We start from the raw sequence: 24,928 nt of genomic DNA, 5'->3' as shown, positions 1-24,928 counted from the left end.
GGGAAGACAAAAATCAAACAAACAAAAGTGACAGGAGGTGCCCCTCAGACAGTGTGTCCAGGAAATGACGCTGCTCCCTGCTAGAGTCACAGAGCAGGGAAGTCCCACCCCAGGCAACTCAGCCCTCACAGACCTCCCAGCACCCAAGGGGAACCGGAGGCCAGCCCAGCCCCCAGGGTGTCAGCCTTTCTCCAATCCCCAGCATACCTGCCTCAGGCCCGAAGCTGATAAAGCCACAATGCACCAGGCCAGGAAGCACAGGGATGAATGGAATGACTTTGTTTTCCTTCCTCTGACCTATCAGCTCATCCTTTTCATCCCCCAGACTTTAAATTAAAAATCTATTCTGCTGCCTCCCCCACCTCCCCAAGGTAAACCTGGGAAAATTAAATCACAGGGCCAGACAAGCACATGTGCCAGGAGCTGTCAGACTGACATGCCTCGTATCTAATAGCTTCTGGAAAACCCAGCGTCACTCACATACACACACACACACACACACACACACACACACACACACATACACACACGGGGCAATGACCATGGGAAAGGCAAATACCTTCTTAGTACTATTATGAAATTGTTTAGAATGTTCAGGCCTCCTAAATGTCTCCAGGGTGCTAGCAGAGGTATCAGGACCTGTACTAGTCTCATTGGATTCCCCTAAGGCTGTGGCCACAGAAGGGCACGGGAACTTGCATGCTGGAACTTAGAAGCAGAAATACGAACTCTCCTGCCAGTCCCTGTCCCTCTTCCTCCCTCCCACCTCCTGGACACCCCGGAAGTTGACAGCACATTCCCAGCCAGCTTAGCATTTCTTCTCTCTCCAAGAGAGGAGGTCCTAAAAAGTTCTGACTAAAGACACCAGGATAGGCTTGGCCACAGTCTCAGAGAACAGGAGTTGGACACTGGGTCTCCCTGGAGACCACCTAAGACGTGGGAGAAATGGAAGTACAGGAAGATGAGGGTAGGCCCCCCGCTTCTGGGGCATCGCATGGCTGAAGCAGCACTTGGCTTGGCTTAGATTCAGCAGCTCAACCCCCCAAGAGGAAGCCTCCCCCAGCGGAGAGCCCAGGACAGCAGAATGGGTGTGGAGTTATGGCCATTCAAATGCTGTGGGCTATTCCCTGGGTGCTGTCTCCTTTTACCAACCAGATGAAGAGCTCAGAGCCAGGAAGAGACTTGCCTCTCTTTATTTCTAATTGTTTCCTCCAGAACCAAATGCTCAAGTTCAGAACACTCTGGGTCATTCTAAAGGTCTAGCTGACTTACATTCCTAGCCAGTCCTCTGTGCACATGAGTGACAGCCCCGAGATTTGAGAGAGCAACAGAAGGTTTGGCAATCCATGAGAATTCCCCATCATGCAACAGCCTGTAGCAACACTGGTCGTGATTCAAACCCTTGCCTCGCCACAGCATCTCAGCTGTGTAGCCCAGGCCGGGCTATTCAAGTTCAGAGGCACATGATTTGTTTATGAAATGCGATACCAACCACCTCCCAATGAGGTATTGCCTGTCCTGCACTTAGTAGAGACCCCGGCATCTGACAGAGTGTCCACTAAGGTCTCTCTTCTCCTTCTTTCTTCCAAATGGGAACGCTGCCATCAACAGCTGATGAAAGAATGCCCTTTCTAACCATATTGACACAGAAATTTCTTAATGGAAGATGAATGAGACCCACATCCTGGCTTCCTCTATAATCCTCAGAGGTTTGAAATCTGTTTTGATCGTGTTTAGTGAAATGAACAACTTTCTCTTCCAAGTCTCCTGCCAGCATTCAGCTCGATCCAATCCACCTGGTTTTGATTGATTTCATTTCTTGTGCCTCCCACATAAGTCAGCTAAGATACTACTCAATGAAGTGTAACTTCATGTTGAAAGTGCCTTAGGCTGAGAATGGACTCATGTCCCACTTTCCTCTCCTCAACCACTCCCATCCCTGCTCTCCCACAGACACCTAAACTATAGAGCAGCAGAGTTACCGCAGCTTACCTGTAAGGATCCGTTCACTTCCTGGGTACAGGGAATGCGCCCCTCACCGCTGGCTGTAGGGGCTCAGCGCCGCCGGCAGGCACCTCTGCCTTTGCCACAGCTCTGGAGACTGGCCACACCTGAAGCCAATGCGAACTGTCCTGAGAGTGGCCAACACGCTCCTCTGGAAACTTTGAACCTGTTGCAACAGAAGTTCAAAGGTAGACGTTACCTGTTTAAACACTCGTAGTAACCTCAGACAGTGAGAAGTGTAGAATTTGGCAAAAGGTTAAAGCAGCAGATTGTTATGCAATGGGCTTAAGAGGAAGGAGAGGAAAAAAAAAAAAAAGCCCTCAGCTAAGAAAGCTAAGGTTTAACAAGCAAAATCCTTTGCAGAGCCCATACCTCTGTGGAAGAAAAGAGGGTTGGTAGGGCTTTGCATCTGCTTTTGGGGAAGAATCCTTGAGATTGCGATGGGAAAAGGAAGATCTAGAGAAAAATAGGGATTAAAGCACTCCCTGAATCAGGAATGAGAGAAGAATGACAAGCCACTCTAATTGTTACACAAGTTAGAACTTTAAGGTTGGAATAAGCAGAGGCCAGTGACCCCTCCAGAATTAGAACATCGCTAAAAAAACAAATAAGGCAAATCACTAGAGTCTAGACTGAGGCACAAGCCTAGCTAGGTTGAATTTAGAATGCAGAATTCTGGCCCTGGCCTGGTAGCTCTGTGTGTCCCAGTAGGCCAAGGTTGTGGGTTTGAACTCCTGTCAGGGCACACACAAGAAGCAACCAATGTGTGCATAATTAAGTGGCACAACAGATCGATGTTTCTCTCTCTCTCTCTCTCTCTCTCTCTCTCTCTCTCTCTCTCTCTCCCGCCCCCCCCCCAAATCAATCAGTCAACACAAAATTAGAATGTAGACTCCACGCTCCAACTACCCACAGCTTAGCAAGGCTCTGGAAGGAGCAGGATTGCTATTGCACCACTGTTCAGCCTATATAGTAAGTGTTCTACTCTCTCTTTCCATTTGGAAGTCCCTAGCCCCCATTCTTGATTCCAAAATCTTGAAGACTACAGGGCACCATTACTGAACAAAAATGGGGAGTGGTGGTGAGAGAGGCCCTAGAGATTGTGTTTAATATTCCTTTTACAGGTGAGGAAAATGGAGGCCTTTTCAGAGTGTCTACTTTCAGAGAAATCACTTCAAGGCAAGACCTGTGCTACGGACACAGACACCCACCGCGCTGCCTCTGCCTCGATAGTGCTGCATCTTGGCTAAGTGTTCATTTAACCACCAGTAGACCTTAGGCACTCAAAGGCTTTCTGTGGACCGGGCCTTCAGAAATTCGTGGAAATGCTGCATTACATTTCTTCTAACCACTTGGTCAGGTGGCCAATATAAAAATTAGAAGCCAATACCACTTCCTGCTGGTAGCCACTCCTGTGGGGAGGGGTGGCTTCCACACTAACAAAGAGGTCTTATTAGGCCAGATTCTCCAGGTCTGAGGTGCATTAACTCTTCAAGATCACTTCTCGTCACAGAGCCCTCGTACCTGAGGGGGAAAAAATGGCTTCTAAGAAGTGGCTAAAGAACTAGAGCATCAATCCCACTTGATTGGACAAATGCCAAGTTGTGTTGGGCCACCTTCTGATGCAGTGGTTTCTAGAGCAAGGTGCTTCAAGGTGGTGGTTCCTAAATTCGAGCAAGCCTCACAATCCCCTGGAGAGCTTGTTGCAGTCCAGATGGCTGAGCCTGTGCCAGAGTTTCTGGTTCAGTCTGCCTTGGTGCTGGCCCGAGAATCTGAATTCCTAACAATTCTGGGTGATGTGAATGCTGCTGTTCTGGGGACCGCACTAGCAGCTTACTAACAGCATCACTGCTCCAAGCAGCCTCCTGACCTTCAGTGGGCTCAACTACTGAAAGGTTAAAGGGGACTGTGTTTGGGGTAGTCGTGGCTATGCTGACCCTACAGTTGGGCGGACAACTTGACACAGTGTGTATAAGAGAGGGGTTACTCAAGATCGCTGGCAGGCCACATCCAAGAATAGAGCTTTGGCAACAGTGGGAGGAATTGCTACTCACTGTCCCACTTCTCCTTTACGTAAATGTAAATCAAAGCCGGATGGCATCACAGCCAGACAACCGGTGTGGGTAAGAGTGTGGGAGTGTAGGGGGCGTTACCAGACCCAACAGCCTTAAGTTTATTCTTGAAGATGCCTGAGACCCCAAAAGGTGAAGCTAGGGTAAGTCATTGATTCAGTAAGGGAGGGATGTCCAGAACCCAGGTCTAAGCGCCCTAGCATGACACATCATCTCTTGATAAACCATTGTTTCCCATAGCATCACTCTTAAAAAATAAAAGTGTTAGCTATAAAAAAAATAAATAAGTGTTAGATAGGCTTTTTAGAAACACCCTTCTGTTCTCCTGTTCTCCCCCCAGCCACAAGCAGTAAGAATTTAATAAAAGAGAAAATTATTTTGAGATCGGGCATTCTGTGGCCCCTAAAAAAGTGCCAACCTTTATTTCTCCAGGTCACTCACAGGTAAGGTGCTCGAGGTGTGGAAGAGTCTGACCCAATAGCCGCAGCTCTGATAGACTTACACACGCTGCTCTGGTTGGTTTGTATACATTCCTTCCCCTCTCCTAGGGACAGCGGAACTATGCATTTCATAGGCAACAGTTCTAGAACAGCAGAGGCCAACATCTCAGGGTTTTCTAACAGAGCCTGGAGACAGTTGAGATACTTTGGATGATGGGGCCTGACAACTTTTCAAAAGCAAAACCAGAGTTTCTCCATTTTTGAAAGCAGGAAAAGACAGAGCTTGGAAGTGAGCCAACTTTACATAATACCACTGTGTGTTTATATAGCTCCTCCCAGTTTATCAAGCACTTCCAGAAGATCTCTTAACAGACCTGTGAGGTGTCAGCAAGGGCAAAAACCTTCAGTGGCTGTTGGGAGCCAGGCCCCTTGACAAGGACTTCATGTGGCTCTTCCAGGAAACCTGCCATGGAGTTAGAGTTGCACAGATGAGAAAATGGAATCTCAGAAAACGTTCCTCACTCTCCCAAGACCCTACAGCTAGGTCATGGGACCATCATGGGGGTAGTGGAGCCAAACATTATTATGTTTTTAAAAACAATTTCAGGCTATTTTGTAAAGCCAGGCAATTTGTGGCTTGTCTATGAAAAAAAGTCCTTCTTTAAAGAATATGGTTGGTTGCAAAGCAGATTTTAGAGCAGGGTGTGTGTGTGTGTGTGTGTGTGTGTGTCTTGGGGGGTAGGGGGGAATGGGCAGGGGAATGAATCGATCAAGACATCAAATATTATTTCAAGGACTTACGGGGAGTGTTTGCAGATTCCAGACAGCATGAAGCAAATGAAATCCTTCTAAGGAAAAGTGGAATTTCTCCTTTTAATTCCCAGAATCCGGAGATTCCTCTTAAACTTCAGCCCTCTGCTTTGGAATATTTCCTCAGATTTAGATGAGGGAATAGTTATTCAACAGTGCTCATTGTAAGCATCCCAGGTGACGCAAAGAAGAAGTATGGCGAGGAGAAGAAAGGCAGAAAGCACAGGGTGTCTGGAGGAGCTGGGGCACCTGGGGCACAGGGAACACTTACTTACAAGGACCTTCGGCTGCTTTGACAGCTAAGCCAAGTCTTTACAGTCGGGCAACACGTCCCAGGAAGAAAGATAAGCAGAGTCTGAGAGGGATGGGCTGAGTCAGTTCATGTGAACTTAGTAACGATGGATCAGAAGGAAAGGAAGTGAGATGTCCCTCCCTACACTTAGCTGTAGAGCAGGGCAGAGGTTGTGATGGCACCAAGAGAGCAAAAGGAAAGCCGTGGTGGACCGACCTTTAGCTTCCCACATGGCAGAGCTGACGTTTACTCTTCTACTGAGACGTGAAAGGAAGGGGCGAAGTTCTTTAAACTTTTAACCAGGGTGCCACAATTGACCATTCCAATTATCGGAATTCCATACCCACCCTTTCCTTAGTTATCTGATGTTTCAAAGGGCTAATGGCACTCAAAGTACATCGTACAGGGTAGAAATCTTGGGTTCTCATGCCAGCTCCTTTCCGAAGGTCTTGAAGATGATCATGATCATGGACATTATGGCAATAGTGCACCAAGAGCTCTGTCCACAATCATTTACCCTCACGGCGACCCCGTGGAAAATTGTTATCATTTTGCAGAAGAGGAAAGGTTAAGAGAGGCCATGTTGTGGCTTACAGTTGGCTCAGTGTCAGAGTCAGATTTTGAGTCCAGGCAGTCTTGAGTCCAGAGCCCAACCATGCATGTATGATTGACTATGACCCATTCCACAGACCCCTTGCAATCTTGTGTATTTATGAATGTGTTTCTCTCTGGGACTTTCATTGGTCACTCAAAGGAAATTTAGAACCATTGCCTCCAAAGGAAGCAGGACCCTATGCCAGCTACATAGACCTGATTCCAAGGCTGGAACAAAAGCTAAGAAGGGCGTCCCATCTGCTTGGACATCCTTCCTGCCACTGAGCTCATTTCCCACACAGAACCTTTCTTCACTCAACTAGAGGGGGCAAGGCACCTACATTCAGCTGTGTGTGTGTGTGTGTGTGTGTGTGTGTGTACCACCTCTCACCAACCCCCCAGCTTTTTCTGCTTAGTTGTCTGCTGTTCTGTAAGTGCCCATAGCCCTGGGCTGGGCTCTGCAGTCAGCCCTGCACCATGCGGCTTCACAGTGCACATGGGAGAAGCTGGACCCATAGCTTGGTGTCAGTAGCAGCTTGTCTTGCTCAACTGGAGTCACTGACAGCAGCAGCTTGGGCACCCGAGTTCTTAAGGCCACTTGTTCATGCATTATGGGAAGGAAGTGTTACTTAGGCATGAGCACTTGCTTGACAAGAATGGTATTTGCACAGGTTGCAAGAAAACTTCCCTCCTGCCCCAAAAATGTGCCCTCCTCAACCCCAACAACATGCACACAGAGCAAATTGCCTTGCAAACTTAGCTTCCCACCTGACAAGCCACAGCTCACTGATGGGCTAAGAAATACTGACACCTCCTCCCCCCCTCAGCCCTTGGAGTGGCCAGGTGTGTTCATAGATGGCCTCACCTTGGGGTCCCAGTGTGCCAGATAAATACTAATCTTCTCAGGGTCATGATGTCAGCAAGATTGGAACACAGTGACACAAACAACCTACTTCTTTATCAGCAAAATCATCTCGAGAGCATTTAAGAATCAGATGGAAAGTATAAAGGCTTCTGAGAGAGGTGTCTGCTCTAAATTCCCAGAACCTTCCACCATCCCAATGAAATGTCACTACCTCCCAGCAGGTTAGAAGGGGAGCTCAGAGTGAAGGTGCAGATCTGCACTATTTAGTACTGTAACCAGGAGCCAGGTGTGGCTGCTGAGAACTGGAAATGAGGCCAGTCTGCATTGAGATATGTTTACATATAAAACACACATCAGCCGAAACCGGTTTGGCTCAGTGGTAGAGCATCAGTCTGGGGACTGAAAGGTCCTGGGTTCGATTCCGGTCAAGAGCATGTACGTTGGTTGTGGGCACATCCCCGGTGGGGGGGGGTGCAGGATGCAGCTGGTTGATGTTTCTCTCTCATTGACGTTTCTGGCTCTCTATCTCTCTCCCTTCCTCTCTGTAAAAAATCAATAAAATATATTTTTTAAAAATAAATAAATAAAAAACACATCACATTTTGGACACTTAGTATGAAGAAAATAACATAAAATCCCAACTTTAAAATATTGATGCTGACCCTGGACAGGAATCTCAATTGGTTAGATATACCAAGGTTGTGGGTTCGATCCCTGGTCAGGGCACATACAAACATAAATGAATGTATAAGTAAGTAAAACAATAAATCAGTGTTTCTCTTTCTCTCCCTCTATTTCTCCCACTCCCTTCCTCCCTCCCTCCTTTCCTGTCTCTAAATCTCTAAAATCAACCAATCATCAAGAAATAAGTAAATAATTTAAAATTTTTGATTCCATGTTAAAATAAGAATGTGAGATATAGTAGGTAAATCATCTTACCTGTTCCTTTTATTCTTTTAAGTGTGTCTGCTGGAAATTACTGAAGAGAGTGTGGCGCACACTCTTTTTCTCTTGGATGACATTGATTGAAGCCAAAGGTTCTCTGCCTTAATGCCATTGAATATAAGCTAAAGGTGGTGTTACCGGTGGCAGCAAGCGAGCATGTTATAACTGCTCCAGGTGAACGTGAAGAGGGCCCTGTCTTTAACCTGTTCCTCTGGTCTCTGTAGTAGCAATGGTTTGTTCTGCCAGATTTACGTCATCCATCCAATGGAGTGTGTGATCTTGACTGAAGCAATAGTCCCTTGATAAAACTGCTACTCCTCTCTCACTGTTATTCAATGCCAAGCACCATGGCATGTGCTCTACCGCTATGACTTCATCTAATCCTCACTTGAGCTCGTCAGAGTAATGACAAATGAGGAAATTGAGATTCAGACAGTCTACAACTTGTCCGAGCCAACTTAAAGTCTCATTTCAAACCTGCACTCTCAACCATCCTGCGGCACAGCTTCCTACAGGGCGGTGTGGGAGAAACCTTCGACAGGAGCATTGCTACTTGGGGATGCATGTCAAGCCCTTCCCTCTAGCTAAGCATTTAAGGATATCGTCCTCTGTGTTGCAGCCTTGGTTGGGTTCCTCAGGCTCACAGCGTGGAGAGCAACTGACTACGGTGCCTGGCTAGGGAGCTATTTGGAAAGTTTAGCATGAGCAGAGCGGAAAGGACAGGAAATGGGAGGGGTTCTGGTCTCTCCGGACAAAAAATTCAAGAGGGTGGAGATTCAAAAAGAACATCCTGCCTCCCTTTAGAGAAGTCACCCAGACACCAAGTGGCAGGCAGGTCCCTGATTGGCTCAGATGGAAGAGCATATGATTCTCATGGGTTAAAGGCATGTAATTAGCAGAGAAATATGTATTAAGGCAAAGATACAGTCTTTATTCACTCAGTGTTTAAGGTACTATGACAACAAAGGCGCTTTTGGAAAACTTAGTTTTCTAAAAAGTGACTTTGGAACTAATTACATCACTTCTAATCATTTAGTATTTTCGATTACTTAGTAGCAGTTGCCCACCTCTCCAGTACTTTCTGGAAATTTTGCTCTTCTGGCTAAGGCTTTTTTTGGGGGGAGGCAGGATCAAAGACCAGAAAATAAATATTCAGATCCCAAATCTGGTATTTAGAGAAGCCCAACCTGTTAGACTTCGGATTATATTTGTAGTCAGAAGGAAATTGGAAAATATTGATCGGAAACCCTATATTGTCAAAAACAACTGTTCGGATGTCAAAGACACTTTCCTGGTGGAAACAGGTGAGAGGAAGAACAAACATCACAGGCCAGAGGAAGAGTGTCCTGCAGTAGCTTGGGATAATAAGTACAGGTAGTTGGAGTACCTAAGAGATAAGAGGAGTCCTCAGGAGGGAGGACCGCTCCTCTCACAAAAGCCTCTTCAGTGCCCCACCCCAGCCTTCTAGGAGTCGTGCGTGTGTGTTCACCTAAAAGAGTGGCTTTTGTTTACAAGGAATTTGCTTGTTACAGGTCCAGGAACTATGATCTCCTGCTTTATACAAGTTCAACCTTTGCTCCACTTTCTCCTGGCTTCTCAAACATTTACTCACTAGGAGCTTCATATTCAGTGAAGTTAACTCAGTATTTGCAAAAGCTGAGATCACCAACTGTGAAGTTTGCTGTTCACACCCTGACAGGTAATAGCCTGGGGTGGTATGTACAAGGTGTGCTAAGTCTTCAGTAACCTTCCCTTTAAGAACTTGTAAGCAAGAACTGGGAAAAAAATTGCTGCCACCCCTGAGTGGAGTACTTGGTTAGTTATGAAACCACCAGAGTCCTGGGATTTTAGGGCAGGAAGCTGGTAATGTCAGAGGTTTCTGCCCCTGCCATGTTCCCATTTCATAGGAAATGAAACAGAGGCTCAACTACAGTCTTAGTCCTTCAGGAGGCCTGAGGTTGATGCTTTTCTAGGAAAATGCAGGAGAGTGGGAGGGCAGGAGTGACAGCTGCCTCTCCCTTTGTCTTTCCCTCTAGGACATGGCAGCCTCGTCGCCCCCTTCCAGTGGGCCACACACCTTTTCCCATCTCTTATCTTCTGGAGAAGTTTGAACCCACTCATCCTAAACCATCATTGTTCTCTAAACATGGTCAGACCTCTGACTTACAAATTGAAGGGATGGAAGTGGAAAGCAGGGTGGAGGCAGCTAGAAAAATGCTGGAGGTTTTATAAAAATCCCACCTCCCTGGACACAGCCAATCTTATCTGACCTTGGATGCTGAACAGCTGGGCCTGTATCTGGTCTATGGTCCAGGCTGGCCAGCATCGAGGAAACTGTAGCTTAGACAGAAGGAACCTTCCCTCTGTAATAATCTCTTCAGGATACAGGGATGGGATAAAGTAGCTAAGAATCAAAGCACCATCCCGACCAACATAGGGAACAGCTCCTGCATGTCTGCTGGACATACTTTTGTCCTAAAACATTGTTGGATGGAACAACATGGCCTCTCTCAACCACCATGCTCCTAGTAACTTACAGGCATAAGAATCTCTTAGGGCAGTGGTCGGCAAACTCATTAGTCAACAGAGCCCAATATCAACAGTACAACAATTGAAATTTCTTTTGAGAGCCAAATTTTTTTAAACTTAAACTTCTTCTAATGCCACTTCTTCAAAATAGACTCGCCCAGGCCATGGGATTTTGTGGAAGAGCCACACTCAAGGGGCCAAAGAGCTGCATGAGGCTCGAAAGCTGCAGTTTGCCAACCACAGTCCTAGGAGGAGGGAGGATTGGAAAAGAAAGTGGAGAATATCATGCTGTCTCCAGCAGCCACAGTCCCTGCAAATCCCACTAAATTGATTTTAATCTCAGGCATTTCCACTCTAGTCAATGAAGGACTTGGTATAAAGTGGGTGGGCCTGTTACTATGGTAATGGTTTCCAAGTGATGGTCATTACCTGGACCATAGCATCACTGTCTCTCTCCATCTCTGAGGGTGATGGTAAAATGGAGATGGGCTGAACTCCATGGAGAATAATTAGAGCCTACAGAGGTAAGCTAAATGCCTCCCAGAGTGACCTTGCCAGAGTGAGCAGCTCCTGACCCGAGAATCCAGACTGCGTGATTTTAATCCCCATGTTTTCTCTCCACACATGCTAGTCTGAATGTTCAGAGTTTGTTTCTAATAAAAACTTTTACTTTTCTTCCTCATTGCAGACATTGAGACAAAAAGTATGAAGACTAAGATAAGCAAAGAGAAGAAAACATACTCATAGTTCCCATCATAGAGCTTAGTGTATGTCATCTTTGCTATGCAACTTTGTGTGCTTTAAAAAAATACAATAAGAAATGGAACACTATACATGTCATTGTATAGTGTCCTTCCTCAATATATAGTGGCTTAAATGTATAAATTCACTCATTTAAAAAATATTTTTATTGATTTCAGAGAGGAAGGGAAAGGGAGAGAGAGATAGAGACATCAATAATGAGAAAGAATCATTGATCAACTGTCTCCTGCATGTCCCTCACTGGGGATTAAGCCCACAATCCGGGCATGTGCTTTTGATCAGAATCGAACCCAGGACCCTTGAGTCCAAAGGCTGACACTCTATCTACTGAGCCAAACCAGCTAGGGCTAGATTCATTCATTTTTAGTGACTGCCTGGTCCTCATTCATATAGATTAATTATATGTTATTTATTCAGGCCCCTGCTGTTAGACATAAAAGTTGTATCTAATTTTGGACTGTTAAAAAAAAAAAAAAAAAAAAAGCCAGAGTAGTAAAATCTTATCATACAATCTTATTTGTTCTGGATAAATCTCCAAAATTGGGATTTTTGAGTCAAAGATCCATACATTTTAAGGCTTTTGGGTGCATATTGAAAAACCAGCTAGCCACGCCCACCAGCAGTGTATGTCTGTTTCTTAAAGGCTCACCAATGCTGACCACCAGCAGTATTTTCTCCTGGTTTTGACCATGTTCACATGTAAGCACTTAGGAATACAAAAAACAAACAAACAAACTTATACTTATCATGATTAATATTAATTTGCATATATAAAGGCCCCCAACTATGCTACATCTGAGGATCCAAAGAGGGACACACATAGTCACTTGACCTCAAAGATCCTCAGAGAAAGAAAACAGGTAAACAGAGCCGAGTACACATTTTAAGATGTTTACATATAGGAAGGGAGAGGGGATACAGAATGTATAATAACATATTGTTCCCAGTATCCTAGTTTTGAGATCATGACTTATGCAATGACATACCCATTGGAAGTGCTCCTTTACTGAATTCCTTCTAAATGTGAGGCGCTGTGCTAGGTAATTACATAATTGCATTGTTAAACTAACTCTGAAGTTGAGAAAACTAAGGCATGGGCTAAACTGACTTGCTTAAGGTAACATATATCTGGTAAGCAACTGAGCCAAAAGAAAATATAAAAAAGGGACATGGAATTCTGCCTCAGATTAGATCAAGGATATCTTTAGACTCGGGAGACTTTGCAAACAGATGCCAAACTGTCCTAGTAGAGGAGAGCGAGAATCTGAAGCCCTATGAAGAAGCAGTTATGGTGAATTTGGTTGGGAGAAAAGCAATTCCTGGAATCCAGAGGGTTATAAATGGCCCCTAAGATGAGCCTAAGGCTCAGTAATCCCACTATGGGGCTTGCTACTGAACGAAGATGCGTAGAGAATAGTTATCAGCTCTTTTTTTCCTCTTCTTACTTCAGATTATATCAGAGTTTCTCCAACTTTAGTGTAGGTAGGGGTAATGAGTTTGTTAATTGCAGATTTTCAGAGTAAACCTAAGACTGGTTCAGAGGGTCTGGAGTAGGGCCCAGGAATCTGTATTTTTAACCACCAGGAGAGACTGATGTAGGTGGTCCTTAGATCAAGCTTTGAGTGTTAGTGTTCATTCATTAGAAGCTTCTCCCTAGTGTCCTAGGCCAGGGTGAGTAAACCCTCTCATAGCCATTAGCTCACTTTTTCTAGAAAAATTGTAAGATTAATGTAGTGAGTCATAGTTATCATTACTATAAAGTCAACATCATCAATCATTGTCACCATCATTATCACCATTTTCTAGTATGGAGGAGTGGCTCTCTTTGCCCAGGCATTGTGCTGAATGCTTGACTTATATGATTTCATTTAACCTTTACCATATTACTTAGGGAAAGAACTCATTATAGTTTAACTCCCATTTTATCTATCAGGAGATGAAGGCATAGGGGAGGAAGTAACATGTCTTAGGCCACACAAGTAATATATGGTAGAGTTGAAATTTCAGTCTAGGCCACACTTGAGTGGTTCCCATAATTCCTAGTTAAGTAGCAAAGAGGCATCCTGGGGCTGAGGGTGAGTGGGGTTCTATGCTTTGCCCAGGACCATAACATTTGTCAGTGGTGTCACTGGGCCAATGACCAGGACCTCGTCGATGCCCTGCCCAAGCCTCTTTCTGCAAGACTGCTGCTTCTAAATGTGTTAGGACAGATTCTGAAAAGAAAAGGTTTTGGCTAATTAATGGCACTGAATAGAAACCAAGCTGTGGTCCTCAGGGAACTCTGCACTATCATTTAAGCTCCTGGCATGAGTGGTCAGGAGGCTGAGCCTCTCTCAGATTTGCAGTGATTCGGATGTTAGGCACTATCCATGGCTCCCTGGGCAAGTGCTGAGGCCCCACTTCAATCTGGGCTCTGTTTGGGGGTTGCGTGCCATGATGCCCACCCAATACTAGTTCTAACACTCTTTGCCAGTGTGTTGGTGACTCGGCTTGAGGCTGCTAAACTCACTGTGGGTTTCCAGGCTCCCTGGAACATCTCCCATCCATTCAGTGTGCAAAGGCTGGGCGCAGGCCTCCAGATTGCCATGGACAAGGTCAACTCAGAGCCCACGGACCTTGGAAACTTCAGCTGGGAGTTCACTTACGCCAACTCAACCTGCGGTGTCAAGGAATTTCTTGCTGTTTTCACCAACCAGGTCCAGAGAGAACAGATTTCTGCCCTGTTTGTACCAGCATGCCCAGAAGCAGCAGAGGTATACAACCATCTAGAAACTCTGGCTGAGTTTCCATTAGAAGGGGTGGTCTTTAAAGATGATGGGACAGATTTGAATAAGCTCTTGACAAAGAGGCATTATTAAAATAATAATATGTAAGTCTTGGGTACCATTTTTTTGAGATGTAATTAAATCATGTAATTAAAACAGGCAATATTCTCTTTCAAGAAAGTCTTTCAAATCAATAATTGTAAGTTGTTGATGCTCACTAACTTGTTGACTATTTGGGCTTAGTATTGTTGTACATAGACTTATTTTTTATTTTAATAATGCCAGGCTCATGGCTCAGAAAAATTAAGAAGAAAATTAATGCTTAATTTTTAATTGAAAAAGATCTTTGTATAAGTTTTTCCTTGGTGTGTGTAGGAAATCATTCAGTGACAGTAAAAGTAAGTGAGAAAGAAGAGAATAGGGCCTATTCTAATAAGCTGGGCAAGCAACTGAGGGACACCAATGACTTGTATGTTTAGCTAATGGGATTAATTTTGTGGAAGTCCTTGGGAAGCTTATGCTTAGGTGTTGATGCAAAGCCTAAATAGGAAGGAGCATCACAGTTCTTACTCTCAAAAATACTGTGGAACTATCATTAGTGGATGATGTAGAATTAAGTTCATGTTTTAATTAGAATTTTGTTTTCTTCTGAAATTCCCCGTTTGGCACACACTGTCCAAAGCCTACCTACCCATTTTTCAGTCAAGCTCAAATGCCATAGAGCCTTTTTTCACCTCTCCATCCTCACCTCTACATCCCTAATTCCAAAATCAAAAGTAATTTCTTACTTTTCTAAACTCTTATAAACCTATTATCTATAGTGAATGAATATTGAAATCTAGTAGCTATTTTTGTATGTCTAGTAGCTATTTTTGTAATAGACCATACACTTCTTTAAGAGCAAGGTCTGTAAAGTGAATAATAAATGAATAAGAAACAAATTGAGAAAGAAACACTAAGATAATGAATAGTAGCTATGACTGAGGGCTCTGGGTCCATACTGTCTATATTGCAATCCTGCTCTACTATTTGTTAGCTTTGTAACTTATATCTCTGTGTTTCTATGTTTGTCATCTATAAAATAGGGTAATGATAATACCTACCTCATAGAAATGTTGTAAGAATTGAAATGATATGTGTAAGCTCTTAGCAAAGTGCTTGGCACATACAATGAGTGGCCAGATTATTATGATCTCTGAATGCATAATAATCTGGCCACTCAGTGTATATCTTATACAATAAAAGGCTAATATGAATATTGTTCCCTTGACTAGAAGTCTGACCAGCAGGCAAGCTGGCCAACCGACCATGTCCCCTCGTCCTGGCCAAACTGGCTGGTCCTCACCCATGAACAAATTCATGCACAGGGCCTCTAGTTTATATATACTGGGTGGCCAGATTATTATACATTCAGAGATCATAATAATCTGGCCATTTAGTGTATGCCATCATTATTCTTGTCCTCTGAGGTCTTGCATCCTCACATTGGCTACAAAGCATTATCATCAATATTCCAAAAGACAGGCTCCAGCATGACCCATAGAGTCACTAAATTAAAAATTTATGCAGATATCTCACAATGGAGTTTGAGTGCAGCATAAATTCAATTATGAAAAGTCATCCTTTTGGTTACTTTCAAGGTTATTGGTTTGCTGGCTTCTGAGTGGAATATCCCCGTGTTTGACTTTGTTGGTCAAATAGCAACATTGAAGAACGACTTCTTGTATGATACCTATGTGAAGCTTGTGCCACCCATGCATAAACTTGGTGATGTGCTCCAGAAAACTCTCCAATATCTGGGCTGGAAACACATCGGGATGCTTGGAGGACATTCTGGGACTTCCTCCTGGGATAGAGTGGATGAGCTGTGGAGGGTTGTAGAGAATGAACTCAAATCCCATTTCACCATCACTGCCAGGATCAGATACACCAACAATGATCCAGCCCTCTTGCAAGAGAATCTTAGGAACATATCAGCAACTGCCAGGGGTAAGTAGAAAATAATCTTCTATTGCTTATATTTGGAGAGACAAATAGGAAGAGCAGATATAAACCCTTTATTTTTTCTTTGGGTGTAAAAAAGCAGATAGAAACAGGGTACAAAGTTAATGATACATAAAAACAATTTTCCTTTTAGGTCAATATCACCATCACCAACTATTTTTAATCTAAAGCAAAATCCTGTATGCTACAGTGTTATGATTCAACTAGAGGCCTGATGCATGAAAATCCATGCAAGAGTAGGCCTTCCTTTCCTGGCTGCTGGCACCCAGGACCCAGGCTTCCCTCCTCCCACTGCCCGCAGGCACCTGGGACCCGGGGTGGCTTCCCACTAGCCCTGGCTTCATCAGGAAGGACATACAGAATGACGTCTGATCTAATTAGCGTATTACCCTTTTATTATTATAGATGACTGAGCTCTGGAAGCATATTCCAGGTGGGTTGAGTCCTGGACTTGGGCTGTTGTTCAGAGCATGGGATCTGGAGAAAGACAGCCTAGGTCTCTAATACTTTCTAGCTGTGTGATCCTGGGAAAATACCTTTACCTCTTTAGGCCTCAGATACCTTATCTGGAAAATGAAGATAGTCATCAACTGCCTACCTCATAGAAAAGTGAGGATTGCATAAAGCCATGCCTGTAAATTCCTTAGCACTGTGTCTGGACATAATAACTGGACAACATATTATATCAATTACTCTTTGTGTGTGTGTGTGTGTGTGTGTGTGTGTGTGTGTGTGTGTGTGTTTATAAGGCTCCTTTCTTTTTTAAAAAAATGTGTTTTTAAAACACATTTGCAGAGAGGAAGATGGAAGGAGAGAGAGATAGAAACATCAATGATGAGTGAGTATCATCAATAAGCTGCCTCCTGCATGCCCCTTACTGGGAATTGAGCCCACAACCTGGGCATGTCTCCTGACTGGGAATCAAACTGTGGGTCAATGCTCAACCACTGAGCCACAATGGCCAGGCCTAAGACTCTATTTTCTAGCTGCATTAGGACATGACTCCTTTCTGTTCTTTAATAAACTAAGCCTTTCTAGCTTTGGCACTTTGGGACTTGCTGATCTTGGCCTGCAGTGCCACCCACGTCCCCAATACCCACTCCCTTCCCCCATGATTCACTGGTATACTGTCTACCTGACTGTCAGCTCTCTGGGGGTTGGGGCCTTCTGCCTTGCTCATTGCTGTATCCTGCCCTTAGTTAACGCAGTGCTTAGCACATGGTTGGAGCTCAAATAAATACATTATAATTTACCTCCGTTTATTACATTTGTGTATCCTCAAAATGCATGCTGATGTGTTTGAATGGAAGAAAAGTACATAGCCTCTTCTTCCCCCCACCTCCCACCCCCGCCATTCCACCTAGATAGTCTGGGTTCTGATTCTAGGTCGTCCTTCAATTCCTCCTGTGTGGCTGATGATTAACAAGCCAGATCTATTGTTCAGAGCCAATGAAACAGAGAAATGGAAGCACAGAAGTGGTCTCAACCTTTTTGACTTGCATTTTGGGAAAGAGCTGCAGCTAAGACTTCAATTCATAGGGTAAATCTGCCAGTGGGTGAGCTGCTGGTGCTATACTCAGGATAGTTCCAACATTCCTCTTTCCAGAAGCATGCTCGGGAAAAGAAAAAGTTCATGTCTCATTGGGAGCAGTTTCAGGCTAGACTTTAAAAAGCATATGATTATGTGCAATTGGCTGACTCTGTGTTTTTCCCCTCTTGCAGTTATTATCTTAATCTGCAGCTCAGAGGATGTGAAAATCACTTTGCTGGCTGCAGAGAACCTGGGACTCCACACAGGAGAATTTGTCTTCATTGTTTTGCAGCAGTTGGAGGTGGGTGCCAATGAACCCCCAAATGGTTCCTGCAAGAGGTAACGAGTATGGAGCACTGGCTATGTTTCCCAGGATTAGGATGTGGAAGTTGAATTTCAACCATGACTTGACACATTTCTGTGCTCAGAGTATATCCTTCAGAATGACTACACTGATTTCATTATATTGCAGGACAGTTTTTGGAAGGAGGTATTAACAAATCAGAATGGGACACATTTCCCCACCATCTATGAGTCTGTGCTTGTCATCACCCCCAGCTCCTCCGGAGAAGGTCCTGGAGAGGAAGGCTTCCGACAAGAAGTCTACCAAAGGCTGAGGGGGCCACCTTTCCACAGCTCCATCTCTGCAGAGGAGCAGGTCTGAGACAGGGTCTCACTGCCCAGGTCCCTGCCTTCCCTTTTCTGAGGACATTTGTGTTTGGCTCTAATATTCTCCCTCTTACTTCTCCTCAACACACACATACTTCCTCATCCTCCACAGCTGAGCATAAACAGTGGTCTGCTGCTGTCTGATGAAGTCTGCACCCATGGACTGCAGAGGAGGACAGAGGTTATTGGGTTACTGAATGGCTTTTGGAGTCAGAGATCTGGGCTCCATCCTAATGCTACTATTTATTTTTAAATATATTGATTTTTTTTTACAGACAGGAAGAGAGAGGAATAGAAAGTTAGAAACATCTATGAGAGAGAAACATCAATCAGCTGCCTCCTGCACACCCCCTTCTGGAGATGTGCCCCCAACCAAGGTACATGCCCTTGACCGGAATCAAACCTGGGACCTTTCAGTCCGCAGGCTCACGCTCTATCCACTGAGCCAAACCAGTTTTGGCTACTATTTACTATCTGTGAGACCTTGGGGTGAATTCCTTAACTGCCCTACACCTCAGTATCTTCATGTCTGATAATGACATCTGCCTCTAGCCTGTGGTTTTGAGTACCTTATAACATAGTACATAGAAGCAGTAGAATAGAAACCAGTGGTATTCAGACCATGACAATGACCTTTCCTTTCCCAGAATTGAGAACCTGAATGGAGCAGTCAGACATGTGGAGCTAGAACAGGTCAAGGCAATCAGATGGCCTGGATCAGGGAGAAGTCAGGAGAGAGAGGGTCAGCCAATGCGTAGTCCCAGTGTGTATGGGCTGATGGGTCAAATGTCTGATACCCACAAAGATTTGTTAAGAAGGACTGTGCGCCAGAGCTGGAGCTACTTCCTGCGACAGGCCACTGATGACAGGGTTTCCATCAGGAACAAGGTGGTCGATTGTGGATCCCAGCACACAAGGAAAGATGATCAATCAATGGATATTTGGGAAATTGTCTATTAAGTGTCAGCTTTGTACCGGGTCCCATGTGGGCACTTGCATGTTTGTTGGCTAAATGACAACAGACAAAAACATGTATTAAAGACCTACTATGTGCCAGGTAGCACAAGAAGTAGAATATCTATCCTACCTCATTAAACTGTGCTTCTACTCACCAGGACGGTAGCTTTATCCCCATTTTATAAATGAGAGATGAGATTCAGAGAGGAACTTATGGAACTTACTCCAAATTTCATAGCCAGTAAGTTGAAAAACCAGTTTGGCTCAAAAATCTACTCGCTTTCAATTAAACCATATGCCCACCCGCCTATGGCCTAAAGAGCTATTCCCAACCTAAAGGATCATGTGATCTAATTGGGAAAATGAGCCTACAGAGGAAAAGTGAAAATTGTGATGTCCGGGTTTAATAGCCCATGTTTGGGCAGGCAGAGGGCCCTCCCCTTGCAATGGAATGGATGGAGAACATGTTATACCGTTAAGACGATGGTGAGAAATTCCTCCTAACTGAGCCATGGGCTGTGACTCAGGAGACTGTGGGCCTATTTCCACCCAGTATTTCCTTCCCTCCTTGAAGGTGAGCCCTTACTCTGCCTACCTTCATGACTCGGTCCTGCTCTATGCTCAGACTGTGAAATTCATGATCAAGGCTGGAAGGGATTTCCGGAATGGACGGCAGCTGGTCAGCACTCTAAAAGGTTTTAATCAGACCACATTGCAGGGTAAGTGGCTTGATCGCAGGGGTGAAGGGTGGGAAGGTCAGAACTCAAGCCTGCCCCTCCTGTCAGTTGGCCTCTGAGTGGTTGAACATGTGATTTAAAGACTCATTTAGGACCCACCTCACACTGAGTTATAGATTTCCTTTCTCATGGAGATTCCAGTCTTCCAAAAGGGCGAGAGGGGCTGGGGAGGCATAGGGGGGGAGAGGCGGGGGGGCGGGTAAACCTCCCAGTGGCCACAGTCCATTCTTCCCGCGTTATACAAAAGGCTGCCCAGACCAGCTGAAGGGGCCTCTGGGGTATCTTATCCCTCCCTCCTTCCCAGAGAGTCCCTCCCACAGCTGCTTTCAAACTGGACCACCAAGAATAAAACTCAAGAGAGTGGGACCTGCCTCTTGGGGTTACTTCCATGCTCCTTCCCATGCCATCCCTCCCTGATGGGGCTCTGGCTTCATTCATGACTCTCCATCTCTAAAGATGGGGCCAATCCCATTTGACTTTCCTTGTCAGGGTGAGGATAGGCTTGGACTTGGACACGAACTGTTTTGAAATCACCCTGGGAGCTGATCAACTATGTCATCTTTCTGTATCCAGTTTTCTCATTTTGTAAGACACAGATAATACCTCCTGCCACATGGAATAATAATAGCTAGCATTTACTGAGGGCTTACCTTAAAGCAAGCTGGGTGCCAAGAGCTTCTGCATGCTATCCCACTTAATCCTCATACACGCCACCAGCTAGTAGTACTATTACTACCTGTATTATAGTACACAGGTGAGTAAACCCAGGGTAGAAAGGCTATGTACTTGTCCAAGATCACACATTTCCTTCAGGATGTGCTCATTCAATGGTGGCTGCTTATCTAGGGGTCTTGCCTCCAGCCCTGCTTGTTAAGAGAGGATGATGACCCCTGCTCTGCAGGGTCCCCTGGGATGAGGTGTGTGAAATCACTGCGACCCCCACATGCCGGGCACATAATAGGTGCTTAATAGGTGATAATTGTGTGCCCTGTCCCCAGGGGCAATAAATCAGCAGTAAATCCTGTGTCAGACCACGGGCTCTAGTTTGGGGTGTGGAAGACATGAACTTGACTCCTCCAGGATCTCGGATGTGTGCTTTATGCATGAGGTTGACCACATCCTACATGAGAACAAAGGACACACGGACCAGGACTGAGAGCCAGGCCAATGCCTGGGCACAAACCACACCCTGCGGGAAAGGGGAGAACAAAGCTTGAAAACTCAGCCCTCAGGGCCTGCAGGTGGGGTGGTGGAGGATTGTTGCACTGGAGGGGGCAGCTTCCCCAGTCCCAGCAGCTGCCTCCATGTTATTTGGCCTTTTTTGATCCCATCTGATTGTTCTTAAGAAGCATTACGTCTTGGGTTTCAGTTGGAAACTTTTTTTTAAAAGCATAGGCCTAACAGAACACATCTGCCTGTCCCAAGCGGCTCTTCAGCTTCACCAAATGGAACTTTTCCCCCCTCTCTCTTCCTTGACTCTCTCTCAGATTCCCTGAAACGGCAAAAAAGCTCACACTATTTTTGGTGGCTGCTGGGAAGGGGCCTTGGCTGGTCTGAGTTTGAGTCACGAGTCCCTCTTTTTCTCTCCTTAATCACTTGCAGTCTCCTCTCTTTTCAGGAGTCACCGGCCCAGTGTTTGTGGACTCTCAGGGAGAAAGGTGTGTGGATTACTCAGTCTATGCCCTACAGAAATCCAGCAATGGGTCCTTCTTCCTGCCTGTTCTTCGCTACGACAGCTATCAGAAAGAAATCAGGTACTACTGGGGGGATGTTTCTTAAACTTTAGAACATGCTGCAGGAAGAGATCTGGAAGGCGAGAGGGGCTGGGGGCTTCGCTGGATGACCAGTTTGGGATCCAACTCCCAGAATCCACTGCACATTGCCTGGTGCGCTCTGAATGATTGACTTTGGGTCTTTAAGGGGATCTTGCCCTTGATTGTGGGATTAGCTCAGCCACTTCCCATTCCTCACACAGTCTTCTAACTGCACCTCTGCTGGGGCCCAGGCTTCCTCTTCTGCTCCAGCTGGGAACATCACCTGGCCCATAGTCTTAGAGACAGGCCCTGGACCAGGGTGGTGTGGAGCACAGCGCCCCCTAGAGGGATGAGAGCTCAGTCAGGGAAACAGACTCCTCCAGTCAGCCTGCCTCCAAAACAGAGAGCCCTATGGACAGCAGGACCTGGTACCCAGGAAACTCTGGAAAGTCTCTATTTTTATCACTCAGCTATAATTGAGAAAACTGAAGGGAAACTAAAGCTTAATTCCATTTCTACCTGCCTTTACCGTCACCACCCTGATCTGACACTTTTCCCTCTCCTATTCTTAAGGAATTTTAATGTGTCAAAATGGGTTGGCCCAGGAAATAAACTAACCATGGAGGACTAGGACTTCAGGATTGTGGAAATGGGCATTCTCCACGCAGGGGGAGATGTTTTGCTCTGTGAAATGTCAAGGTGCTGTATGACAAAGATTTGTTTCTATCAAACACGGGAGCAAGTCCCAGCAACACTGGAGAATTGGCACACCATCTTTTAAATTGGAAATGACATAGTTCACATCAAAAGATTGAATCAGTGGTTCTACTATGCAAAAAGATATTGCTTTTCCATGAATTAGATTACCTGGAGGCTGGATTCCAAGAGCCTGGGTGAGGTGAGAAAATTGGATGGGTCAGTGGACATTTGAATTAAAAGACCAAGGCCTACTTTTTGCAAATGACATGTGTATTTCATTTGCCCTTGCTATACCTGAGGTAGAGACAAATAGAATAAATCAAACGGGCACTGACCTTTCTCCACCCCTCCTCTTCTCTCCTCCTCCTCCTCTTCCTCTTCCTCCTCCTCCTTCTCCTCCTTTGTTTTTGAAGACCCGTGAGGAATTTCTCCACTATTACTTGGACCCATGGCTCCCTTGCTGCAGACAGACCTGGCTGTGGATTTGACGATGAGTTCTGTGAAAGTGAGCTTGCTTTCACAGGTCAGTATGGGCTCCTGGAGAAGGTAGCAGGAAAGGATTCTCCATAGCAGAGCTTTTCAATAGTGACAGCACTATAACATTTTTGTTGTTGGGGGAAGTGGGGACTGTGCTTTGGAGGCTGCTAATCAGCATCCTTGCCTCCACCCATAGATGCCAGTGGCAGCCTCTAGTTGGAACCACCCACATATCTCCAGATGTTACCAATACCCCCTAGGGAGGCAGCGTCACCCGCCTACCCTGTTAGGAACCTCTGTTCTAAGGAAACCCAGCTCCTGAGATTCAAAGCTCAGGAACTTCATTTCTAAGGAGCTAGAAAGTCTGGATAGGGAAATGTTGCCTGATGGTTAGGGGTCCCACCCTGGAATTAGATGGATCATTCCTGAGAAACAACCATGAGGAGAGGACATAGTAAATGCTTAATAATAAAATGTGGTGGTGTTATTAGAAGTCCTGACAATTATTTCTGTACAATGAAAGTGTCTATTCAGAGGAAGAAGGGAGTGCAGTTGCCATGGGAACCAGAGGAAGGTCAGAAAGCATTCCTGGAAAAGTCATGCGTAGGTGGCCTTGGAGGCATCTGCTCAGCAGAGCCAGGCTGGACAGAGATGTTCTCATTTCTGCTCTTAGGCAGCCTGAGTAATGATATGTCTGTGTCCTCCAGGTGTGACTGTTATGATTCTTCTGATGACTTTCCTGGCCACTGTCTTGGGAACTGCCATCATAGGTCTGATTTTAAAGACGCAGAAGGGAAAACTACAGAGGCAAAATAGAGACATTTGGTGGCAGATTGATTATAATGCCATCACTATTTTGCCCCAGGACAAGGTAAGGCCACACTTGGCACAGACTTCTGGTGACTTGTGGAAGGGTCCTTTTCCAGGAGCTTATGAGAACAGAGGCCAACTCATTTATAAAGTGAGCAGTTAACAGAGAGGCTCAGGCCCTGAGTTCTGGCTCTAGGCCTACCATTTCCTTGCTAAACATCTGGGAACATCATGTCTGGCCTCAGTTACTGAATACTTAGAATGATCAGGTGGTCCCTAAAGTTCCCTTCAGATCTTTTACCCTGTGGTATAAGTTCAAATATTAAAGATGTTTTATGGAAAGCATGTAGTTATCTTCAATACCACATTAACTCCTTTAATCTGCTGATGAAGGCATTAGGGGGTGAGTTAATTAAATGTTTTGACCAACTATAGCAGGCTCATTTTTAAGTTGATAATTTTATATGGTCCGAGAATGCTGTTACATAGATGCTCTCATAAACTATGCGACTTTGATACTCATTTTTCTCATCTACAAAAGTGCACAGTCTCTCCATTACTTGCTCCTGCTGCTGGATGTGTCCTGTCTTTCAGCCACCCCAGAGGGGCACACCTGTGTCAAGAGAGAACAACAGCCACAAGTCTAGTGTGAAGATTTCCGGAGACATCTCCTTTGTCCAGAGTCAACAGGGGGAAGCACTTTTTCATGCCCCAGTAGGGCTTTATGAGGTACTTCTGAGAGCAAGGTGGCCGCATAAAAGGTGTGTCTCTGTCCCATTCTCTGCATGTCCCTTCTGCCAGGGCATTCTGAATAGGAGGAAGTCTTCAGGTAAACGCCAGGTAGCCTTCTGACTCCAAACTCATGTTTCTCAACCTTTATATGCCTATGAATCATTGAAGGCTCTTGTTAAAATGCGGGTTCTGGCCCTAGCCAGTTTTGCTCAGTAGATAGAGCTTTGGCCCTCAGACGGTAGGATCCCAGGTTCAATTCCAGTAAAGGGCATGTACTTGGGTTGCAGGTTCAATCCCCAGGCCCTAGTTGGGGCATGTGTGGCATCAATGTTTCTTTCTCTGTCTCTCTCTGTCTCTCCCTGTCCTTTCCACTCTCTCTAAAAATCAATTGAACAAATATCCTCAGGTGAGAATTAACAACAACAACAACAACAAAAAAAAATTGCAGCTTCTGGTTCAGCAGGTCTAGGGCAGGGAATG

At 45.2% G+C, this 24,928-nt stretch overlaps 2 protein-coding genes across 2 annotated transcripts in view; one reads left to right on the top strand and one right to left on the bottom strand.

Annotated features, from left to right (window-relative positions):
- Positions 1-8,699, bottom strand: part of ACSL5 (acyl-CoA synthetase long chain family member 5) — a 48,269-nt gene extending 39,570 nt beyond the window's left edge. The window contains exons 1-2 of the mRNA XM_084903414.1: positions 8,017-8,699; positions 1,993-2,170 (exon numbers count right to left, since the gene is read on the bottom strand). The gene's annotated coding sequence lies outside the window, so the exon portion shown is untranslated. The remainder of the gene's footprint in view (positions 1-1,992; positions 2,171-8,016) is intronic.
- Positions 8,390-24,928, top strand: part of LOC311632687 (guanylate cyclase 2G-like) — a gene marked incomplete at both ends in the record, with an annotated part of 38,313 nt that continues 21,774 nt past the window's right edge. Inside the window, 11 exons of the mRNA XM_084904391.1 lie at positions 8,390-8,424; positions 9,151-9,326; positions 13,768-14,066; positions 15,719-16,067; positions 17,805-17,914; positions 18,086-18,271; positions 19,814-19,958; positions 21,595-21,730; positions 22,843-22,952; positions 23,614-23,777; positions 24,311-24,445. Coding sequence (XP_084760517.1) covers positions 8,390-8,424; positions 9,151-9,326; positions 13,768-14,066; positions 15,719-16,067; positions 17,805-17,914; positions 18,086-18,271; positions 19,814-19,958; positions 21,595-21,730; positions 22,843-22,952; positions 23,614-23,777; positions 24,311-24,445 — 1,845 coding nt within the window. The remainder of the gene's footprint in view (positions 8,425-9,150; positions 9,327-13,767; positions 14,067-15,718; positions 16,068-17,804; positions 17,915-18,085; positions 18,272-19,813; positions 19,959-21,594; positions 21,731-22,842; positions 22,953-23,613; positions 23,778-24,310; positions 24,446-24,928) is intronic.

Source organism: Pipistrellus hanaki (assembly GCF_964339955.1).
Source record: "Pipistrellus hanaki genome assembly, chromosome: 14".
NCBI lineage: Eukaryota > Metazoa > Chordata > Mammalia > Chiroptera > Vespertilionidae > Pipistrellus > Pipistrellus hanaki.
The sequence above is the reverse complement of the archived record's forward strand: the minus strand, read 5'-3'. Positions and strand labels throughout refer to the sequence as shown.